The sequence below is a fragment of the Micromesistius poutassou genome (assembly GCF_964030765.1).
Source record: "Micromesistius poutassou genome assembly, chromosome: 6".
Classification (NCBI taxonomy): domain Eukaryota; kingdom Metazoa; phylum Chordata; class Actinopteri; order Gadiformes; family Gadidae; genus Micromesistius; species Micromesistius poutassou.
Genome location: NC_140276.1, coordinates 18,174,226 through 18,184,416, shown reverse-complemented (window position 1 = coordinate 18,184,416; position 10,191 = coordinate 18,174,226). Strand labels below are relative to the sequence as shown.

Here is a 10,191-nt window from a genome sequence, read left to right as displayed (position 1 = left end):
CTGCCTTTTCCCCATGTGTGGAAATATAAACTTTCTTATAAAACCGACAATTAGAGCCAGCTGGCCAGGTTACCTGAGCCGAAAAGACGATAAAAATAACTTGCATAAACTTGTTATTAGCATATTGTGGTCAATGAAAGCAGATTGCTTTCCATCTGCTTATAATCTGGATCTGGATCCAAAACTCTAGGGCTGAACAAGGTCAATAATATTGATAAGGACTTTGGTTAAGCCACAGCCAATAAGTACAGAAAAACATAAGATCCCTATATATGTTTATATTCTTATGAAACTATATCGCAATTATACTGTGCGTTCATCCGCTGATGTTGTACACAAGAGCTCTGGTTCTGGCTCCGTTTGAAACTCATGTCGTACAAAAGATACCCCTGAACCACACCTCTGAGCAGCTCACTCTGGGGGGCGTGTTCTTGGACACGGCCGGCCTGTGAATCAGCCTCCTCCACAGAGTTCAAAATATATAAATATATATATATATATATAATATAAATAAAGAGCGTTTAGGAGGACGGGTCCTCTCTCAGGTCCTCATCTGTAGCATTCAGGACATCTGAAATGAAAGGGCCTGGTTGGAACTGACCTCACATATGGATGGTCTCATGTAGGTCCTCATTTAAATGAATGGCCTGGTTAGGGTAAGTGACTCCCCATATGCTATCATGTAGGACTATTCCACTCAGCACAGTTTGGAGAACAATGCGAGTCTCTGGTGTCGGTAGTTTCTTCTAAAGATATGATGTGTAACAAATGACTGTGTGTAACTCTGTATTGACTGGGGAGCTAGCGGTGCCACATGCTGTGTGTTACTTAAAAGTGTCTTACAATCTGGACTCAGACCAGAGCATATACACGTAACTCTGGATGTTAGATGTTAGACTGTATCTAATATTTTACATGTCAGAATTATGCATGTTGTTTTACTTGCGGTACATGTGCTGCAGAAAACCCCACATATATCAGATTTTATTACGTGTTCCCTAACCATCCAGCTGTGAGGCAGAGGTTCGCCTGCTAAGCCGAAGGCTAAACGGCTGGTTTCACTGTAGAACTCACCTAATGAACAGCTTTTACTCGTTAATTACAAAGACATGAATCATGACCTGTTAACACCTGCAACCGCTGCAGTTAATCACAGTATAAAGCTAAACAACAATCTTATGATAATGTTTTTATAGTATTATTACTATTATCATTATATTATTAGTATTTACACAGAGGGTGATGGGTTTTTGTGGACGGGTTTGGAAGAAGAAAGGATTCAACAATGAACACTGAACGTTTCAAATGAACGCTGAAACTGATAATCATTAACATAACTTCTTGAACATCCTGTGACGACACGATGCCAGTTATGATGTATAAGCTTCCTCTCACTCAGTTTCTCTTTTCATGTCTTCAATTTCCTTGTTATAATCTGTTAATAAAAGCTATCTGTTGATTATGTATCTTCCCTAAGTCACTTGGAACGGAGCCTCTCTGTTAACTTAATAGATATTATCCACTTTAGGCAACAGCTCCACCTTCAAGCACATCCGGCTGGTTCTAGAAACACTAGAAAGCATTTGAGTTACAATAAGGCACACATTTTACTTTGTCACTTTCTTTGTGTTTTGTCATTAAAACATGTGGGTAACAAAGAATCTAGTAATAGGGGGCTTTTTTCAATAAACAATCAAATGCTGTTGCGAGACGGCAATGAGAAACAGCAGTATGAGATTAGTTTAGGTCACTTCCCCATCCAAGGGTTTGAAGTTATTGAAGCAGAGCTGTGGATAACGCTGAGCGGTTTCAGATAAGCCTCGGTGTCATTCTACACGGCTGAACTCTTTAGATACGGGGTAATACTGGCCACACGTTGCCAAAATCAAAAATCACTATGGATGCATCAGCCTTAGGTGTGTTGCTCAAACATAGATTCTAGTTTCTATCCTAAGGTACTTGAGAGTGTCATCATAGTAATACTTTTTTACATTGACATTAATGGATGCTAAAAGGGGGCGCTAGACTATTGATTCTGACGGCCCTTAAACCTGGACAGAATGCCACAATGATATGTAATGGTTAGCTCATTTGCCTTGACAGTAGTTGCCAATTGTCCACACCACATGCCGTGTCTAAGCCACACATATGCAAATATGTTTTACCACACACGACTATCTCTGACCCCTGTCACGGGAAGGGGGGCAGCAGGAACAAAGAGGGATGGATCCAAACAGACTGGGACTCAGGAACTCAGAACAAAAAGGGGTTTTAATAAAGAAACTCAATACCTCCGCTCCGGGGCTGAGGAAAAAACATGACTACTGGGAAACCCCAAAGAACCAGAGACAGGACAAAAAGAACAAACTGACAAGTGCACAAAGGAAGTGAACAAGTATCTATGGGCACTGATGAGGGAATGAGGAGCAGGTGGGAAGATTAACGAGGACGCTCAGGTGAGGGAATGAAGTGATTGGACAAGTCAGACGACCCCTAGTGGGACAGAGGGAGAATGACCGCTAAACAACAAACAGACAAGACAGAACATGACACCTAGGACCATTGGGTGTGCGTATGTTTCTGTGTGTGTGTGTGTGTGTGTGTGTGTGTGTGCGCGTGTGCATATGAGTGAGTGTATGGGTGTGTCAAACTTTCAAAAATGAAGATGAAGGTCTTGAGTATGCCCGAAACGTCACGGTAAATAAATATCAAAATTGGGAGCATATACTGGTGTTGCAGACTTTTTCCTCTCTCTTTCTGTGTCAAATGTTCAAACGTGTGTGTGTGTGTGTGTGTGTGTGTGTGTGTGTGTGTGTGTGTGTGCATTTGCACACATTCAATCCCACAGAACTCTGATTCCTGACGTCCTGACATCAGCCCAGTGTCGGTCTGCTCATCAATTATTAAAGGAGTATGGAAGTGTGGAATGTGTTGAACGGGCATGAGGGAGGATCAAAGACATGATGTAGGGCTGACTTGATCAAGGAAAAGGTGGAAATCAGCAGTGAGGTCCTTCTCTCATCAGAGCGTCTGTCCAGACCGAGCCGAGGTGGAGTGGCTCAACGGACATGCTATATGCGTGGCATCAGTTTCAAAGTCTGATTTTAAATGAGTTTCTCAAAGGTCCTACTTAGGGCCGTGATCATGTATTTTAAATGCCCTTAGTTTCTGATAGAGTTTGTCTTGTCATACTCTGTGCATGAATGTTTACATAATTCAGAGGTCATGTGAATATTAAACTAATGCAGTGAAACCAAACTGAATATTTGGAACTACTTTTGTGGGTGCATTGGTTGCATTGACCTAATCGAACGATAACACAGAGAAGCTGAACATATATGGATTTGATTTGAAACAGTAATATCTTATTAATATCATAATATATCTTATATGTGGTGAAAGGGTGAGAGGGTTCGATGCTTGGATCACAGGAGGTGAAATAAGTTCAGCAGAAGTTTGAAATGATGATGATGATGATGATGATGAGTAATGCATGACTTCCTAGATAGACAGAGATAAGTTCAAAGTAACATGTTGTTGTTGTTGTTGCTGTTGCTGTTGTTGTTGTTGTTTATTCATCAGCCGGGACAACTGGAAGTCATCAACCCAATCCCTACAGCAACACACACACACACACACACACACACACACACACACACACACACACACACAAGGAGCAGCTTGCGGGTGCAGAGAGCGTCAAACGATGGCTCTGTCCCGCTCAGCGGGGGGCTGGGGGCTCACACTGCGATGTCTCTCATCTCCAGCCCCACCCCACCACCACCCCACCACACCCCACATCACCACCCCACCACCACCCCACCACACCCCACATCACCACCCCACCACACCCCACATCACCACCCCACCACCACCCCACATCACCACCCCACCACACCCCACATCACCACCACCACCCCACCACCACCCCACATCACCACCCCACCACACCCCACATCACCACCACCACCCCACCACACCCCACATCACCACCACCACCACACCCCACCACACCCCACCACCACACCCCACATCACCACCCCACCACACCCCACATCACCACCCCACCACACCCCACATCACCACCACCACACCCCACCACCACACCCCACATCACCACCACCACACCCCACATCACCACCCCACCACACCCCACATCACCACCACCACCCCACCACACCCCACATCACCACCACCACCCCACCACACCCCACATCACCACCCCACCACACCCCACATCACCACCACCACCCCACCACACCCCACATCACCACCCCACCACACCCCACATCACCACCTCACCACCACCCCACATCACCACCCCACCACACCCCACATCACCACCACCACCACACCCCACATCACCCCACCACCCCACCACACCCCACATCACCACCCCACCACCACCCCACCACACCCCACATCACCACCCCACCACCACACCCCACATCACCACCCCACCACCACCCCACCACACCCCACATCACCACCACCACCACACCCCACATCACCACCCCACCACCACACACCACCCCACCACACCCCACATCACCACCCCACCCCACCACACCCCACATCACCACCCCACCACACCCCACATCACCACCCCACCCCACCACACCCCACATCACCACCCCACCACACCCCACATCACCACCCCACCACACCACACCCCACATCACCCCCCATCATTAAGAGGAAAATAAAAGTGTGTGTGTGTGTGTGTGTGTGTGTCTCATCCTTCATCCTATTCTTGATCCGTGTCAAACAGGGTCGTCTCCACCCGCAGGGTTTGGAGATGCTGGGGTCCAGCTGTGCTCAGCATGTTGGTGGGCCTTCACAACCCCTGCCCCCCCAGCCCCCCCCCCCCGGTGAGGCCGCCCCCTGGTGGCTCATACCGTCTGTGTGTGGCTCTCCATGGGGGGGGGGGGGGGGGGGGGGGGATACTCGCAGCAAATGGGAGTCTGCTCCACACATAATCCTCGGGAATGAAGTAATCTGTGCAAATGTGCATTTGGATTATCAAAGTGGAACACTGTAGTTATGATCTCTCTGACTGCTGAGGCGCTGTTGAGACAGTGTGAAGGCGGACCTCCCAGGACCGTGTTGTTAATAAATACATAGTCGCCGTGTACGGGATGGATGGAGTCAACCTCTACGGGTGATTTATTATACTACAGTTACCAACATAATGGAAACTAAGACCGCGGCATTATTAAATACTTGATCCTGATTGATCGATAACTTTCCGAGGATGTGCATTAACAGTCATTGATTAAGTTCCCAATCAATGTGCTACAAACGCAGCATTAACAACAAAGGACCAGATAGTCTCTTGATAATGCAAAAACAACTCTTTGTGGATTATTACTTACATTCACTATACCTTCTAGTATTTCCATACATTTTTTTCAATAAAAAAACCTGCTGATGACATCATTATTAGATTTATTTTGATGATGAATATAATATTGTATCATGTTTTTGTTTTTGTACCCTCAGATGACCGTCAGGAGGGGTCTCTGACCCGAGGGAGACCACCCACCGAGCCGCTGGCGCCCGTCTGCTTCTGTGTAGACGTTCCATTCAGAGGTTCTGGAGTGTTGAATATATCGACTTGAAGCTCAAACTCATGCAGATGCATGTGAATTGTGAATTGTGCATGTGCACACAAACACGCACGCATGCACAGGCATAGACAGACAGATAGACAGACAGGCGCACGCACTCACACACATTAAAATGCTTTTATTTAGATCCAAATTTACAAAGAAGGAGAAAAAGATCCAAACATTTTGGGATCATCAAGCTTACATGCCTTTACAAGGCCTACATGATAAGTTAAGATATTACACCGAACACTTATGGATAAACAAAACAGATTTGCATACTACCTATGGTGGCTGAAACAGAACAACATTTTGCCAATCTTTTGGCTTCCTTCTTATGTAATCCCCCAAACCGCAGTCCTCTAACCACATTTTTGTGGATATGCCCTAAGCTTCCAAAGATTAAAGATATATGTTTGCATTGGTAACATAGTTGGCATATACGACTCACCAGTGGCTGGTATTTCAGTAACTTAGAGTAATAGCAGGTGTCCATACAAATCGAACAAAGCAACAGCCCACCTCAATAATGAGTACAGTTTTCAGTCTCATTTACAATGACAATGTCTGGAGTGTTTGCTATGATTTTAAAATAATCATTGTCAGGTACATTGTGATGGAACCAATTAATTTTAACAGCACTATGCTTAAAGGTCTTACAGTCATGTCCTTGATTTATTTTTCCTGGATCTTTTGCAACCAGGTCAACTAATCAGTCATGCCTGGCCACATACAGTCCTTTGTAATGATGTCATCCGTTCAGAATGTGTGCAACTGTTTCATTGTTGATTTTGGTGGAATATGCAGTATGGGTTGTGTTTTGACAGGTACCATATTGCTAGATTGTATTTTGTTGGAAGAAATTTCAGTCGGGCTTTAACCATAAAGATTAAGATGTCCTCCGAAATGGAATAATTAGTTATTACAGAATGATAAACAGAATGATCTGCGTAAGGCAGTACTGCTAACTTCCTGCTGGGGAAGAGAGGCTCTTGCGTGTTTGATCTGTAGATGTTGGGCTGAGTTCTCGTCCTTCAGGATCACTAGAGTGGAAATCTGGGGGTCTGTTATGATGTTGTCAGTCAGGAGAGCTGTCGCTCCGTCAGGGCCTTGCCAGGAAAGTTGTAATCTGGTGCGGTGGCAGAGAACGTTGAGATCGAGCCAGTCAGAGCGCACTCCGAATCTGGCGGCCTTGATGTTGAGTTTTCCATTTTGCTTAAATTTGAACCCGAGGAACTGGGGTTCATTCTGGGAAGCGATGGGTATCTTGCGCCGTTGTAGGTGTAGAAACAATGATTGGCATGCCAGCCCCCTAACCGTCAGGTGGTCATTATTGAGCATGTTCAGCAGATGACCTGGAGGAGGTGTAGAGCCATTCAATGTTCGGGACTCCAAGGCTCTCTCCGCTCTTGCGCGGCTGAAAGAGAATGTCCCGGGTTGTGCGGCTATTTGACAGAGCCATGTCCTCACAAGGTTCACTGTTTCACTGTTCATCGTTGTCAGGTTTTGTTGTGAAATGTGTACATTGTGGAACAGATGCTGGATTTTGGCTATTGCAATCTGCTTGATAGCCTCGATTTTCATGCATACAGGGAGGGGAGCAGAGTCAATTAGTGTGATTCGATGGATGTACTCTTGGCACAACTCTGTGACCTGTTCGTCCCAGTCGCCAGCGATATTGAATTTATGTCTTAAATAAGGATAGGTTTCATGACGGTCATACAGTCGGATGGGTGCTTGCATTATTGTAAAGTTGGGAAGTTTGTCAAGCTTTGCCTTATATCATCCTCTTCCTCTTACCATCCATCGTCTTTCATAAAATGCTGCACATTTTGTAAGTTTAATGTCCAGATTCGACAGATTCGACCATCTGACTGTTCTGTATGGAGGTGTTGTGAATTACAGTTTCATCTCTGGAAGAGATTTCTATATCGTCCGCGTAGCCTTGCACTGGGTTCGGGGAGCGCACACCTGGGGGCATGCACTGGCACATCCATTTCAACCAGGAGTTAATCGCGAGGATAAAATGTATGAGCACTCAGTCGTCCAACAGTATTGGATTGGTCAATGCTTTGCCACATATAACTTGTATGTAGGAGTAGTTGTTAACATCCTCAATAATGTCAACGTATGGCTGTTGCAGTCTTATTTCCATAATGTGTGACATGACATTATGGGGCAATGTACCAAAGGCGTCACGGAAATCCAAGAAGACAGTATAAAACTTGGCAGATGAATGTTTAAAATCGTCAATGCCAGTTTTTAGACAGAAGATCATTCATCCCTTGTCTATTTATGTAGGCTTTCTGCTTTGGGGAGAGTTTTCCTGTGTCTACTAGCCAGGGGAGGATTCGTGACAGGAGACACTTCATGAATACCTTGTATATTGCTGGTAGTAAGGAGATATCTCTCCAAGTGGAGGGTTCATCATGGATGCTATCCTTTTTGGGTTCTGTGAATCAAAACCCCCTTCCAGGATTCTGGTACTTTGCCATTGTTGAGATGTGTTAAATATGTTAGGATATGTCAGGATTGGGCATGTCGTTTGTCTGGTAGCTTTCAACGTTTTGTATGTGACGCCATCTAGTCCACATGCTTTGTTATTAGGGAGGTCACAAATCACCTCTTCGACTTCATTGGTAGTAAATAGCGGTGTGTTGATATGTGTTTATTCCACTGGGTCTAGTAATCCTGTCCAAGGAGGCGCGTTCAAGATGTATTCAGATATCTCAGGGCATTTGGAGCTGTAGTAGTTTTGCACAGTTTGTACATTATTTGCGCATGCCGGAGCACTAGGATATTTACTGCCATTGAAAAGTATCCCAGTTTGTTTTTGCACACCTGTTGTTGTCCCTGGGTCTCGCTCCGTGATGCCCCCAGCGTAGGCTGTACGGCGTCGTGCAAGAAACGCAGCTCCGCCTCGATCCAGCCCCCGAGGGATTCCAGGGTTTGTGCCTCCGGAGGGCCTGTGTTGGTAGTTGGCATTTTCCTCAAAATTCGGATTGTTAATTTCAAGAAAGGGATTCCAAAAGGTCTCCCATTTTGACGGCAGATGGAGAAAGTCCCATTCTTGAAATAAACTCCATTTAGAATGCGGGTGAGTTTGATCCATTTTGTCGGCGCGTCTCCGGAGAAGTGGAAGCCATGTTCATCCTCAAGGTGTTTGGTATCCAGGGTTTTTCTGAATGCTCTTTCCCGGTTTTGGAATACAGTCCACTCATCCTGCTCCAGTAGACCAGCAGCTGGAAAGCCCAGGTAGGAGAACTCTCCACCTGTCGGGTGTTGGGACACAGGGTCATGGACAGTCCATCTCTGTTTGTAGATTCTGCCGGCGTCTTTGAACGCACATTTTACTGTCGTTACGAGGCACATTGCAGAAAGCAGTAGCCGTAATCCAGCCATATCAATGTATACTCCCCCTCCATTAACGCTGGTAGTTACAACGGCTGTGTCTCCATTCAGGGGCCGCATCCTTCGAAGGCTGCATTTGAAGAGCGATTGCGTCACAGCGGCGCGTCAAGGCCGTCCCATTTCGAAGGCTCCTTCAAATGCGGCCGAGAAATGCAGTCTTCATTTCCCGGATTTGAAGGATCCACCGGCTGGCCCAACGTATCCCAAGATTCATTGCGCGTTGGAGTTCTTCAGCGATGGTGTCGGTGGAAGCAAAATAATAATTTAAAAAGATCAAAAGATAAAACATAAAAAATCAAATGATGATTTCTGGCTCCATATTTCTCCTCCGCTGTCCGGTGTGAATCGCAGCTGTCAGGGTTGCTAGGCAACAGGAGCGGTAAAGGTAAAGGGCATTAACGGCTTTTTAACCAACCCGGCAAATGCTCCGTAGACTAAACCGTCTCATTTAACAACGCTCGTTCGGCCTTCGGTTCGGCCTTCACGGTTTACGAAGGCCACACCTCCATAGACCGCGTCCTTCAAAGGATGCGGCCCCAGAATTGAGATGCAGCCAACGGGTGCTGCTGTGAGATGTTCACTCCATCATGGCCATGTCGGCCATCTTGCTTGCACACACACACACACAGGCAAAAGACACCTTGACGCCTCAATGACTTGACTAGACACTTTTTGACTAGACACTTTCACACTTGACAATTCCATACACACGTGGGCCAGCATTAACGTCCCTAAAGGGGCCATCATGCCTTCTTCCTTCAGCTCATTCCCCTTGTGCTAATGCCTGGTTAAGACAGGCTCTAATGACCGTTCATCATGCCACCCACCCAGGAACAGACCCTAATGCTTCCAATCAGCATAGCAGTGCTTATAAAACTCTGTTTATCCACTAATTGGCTTGTAAAGGCCTGTCTCACGGATCAGTTGGAGACCTACCGAGGCCTTTAGGACGGTGGTGGTGTGTGGACACCACCTAGTGGCGGTCACATGACATGACTCTGAGGGCCCTAGTGACAGATGGCGGAAACATTTAATTTACGCTTTTTTAAGAACATACTTTTATTTTGGTAACAAATTCTGTAGATTCTTTGTAAAACAATATTGAAGGAAAGAAATACTGAATTTATAAAATACACATTTTTCCTTGAGCTGGATGAGGAAAAAGCAAACA

General features: G+C 45.9%; 1 protein-coding gene across 1 annotated transcript in view; it reads left to right on the top strand.

The window, feature by feature from the left end:
* Positions 1–5,621, top strand: part of LOC311345278 (neuronal acetylcholine receptor subunit alpha-7-like) — a gene marked incomplete at both ends in the record, with an annotated part of 45,332 nt that extends 39,711 nt beyond the window's left edge. Inside the window, one exon of the mRNA XM_084469641.1 lies at positions 5,503–5,621. Coding sequence (XP_084325767.1) covers positions 5,503–5,621 — 119 coding nt within the window. The remainder of the gene's footprint in view (positions 1–5,502) is intronic.
* Positions 5,622–10,191: the final 4,570 nt, after the last annotated feature.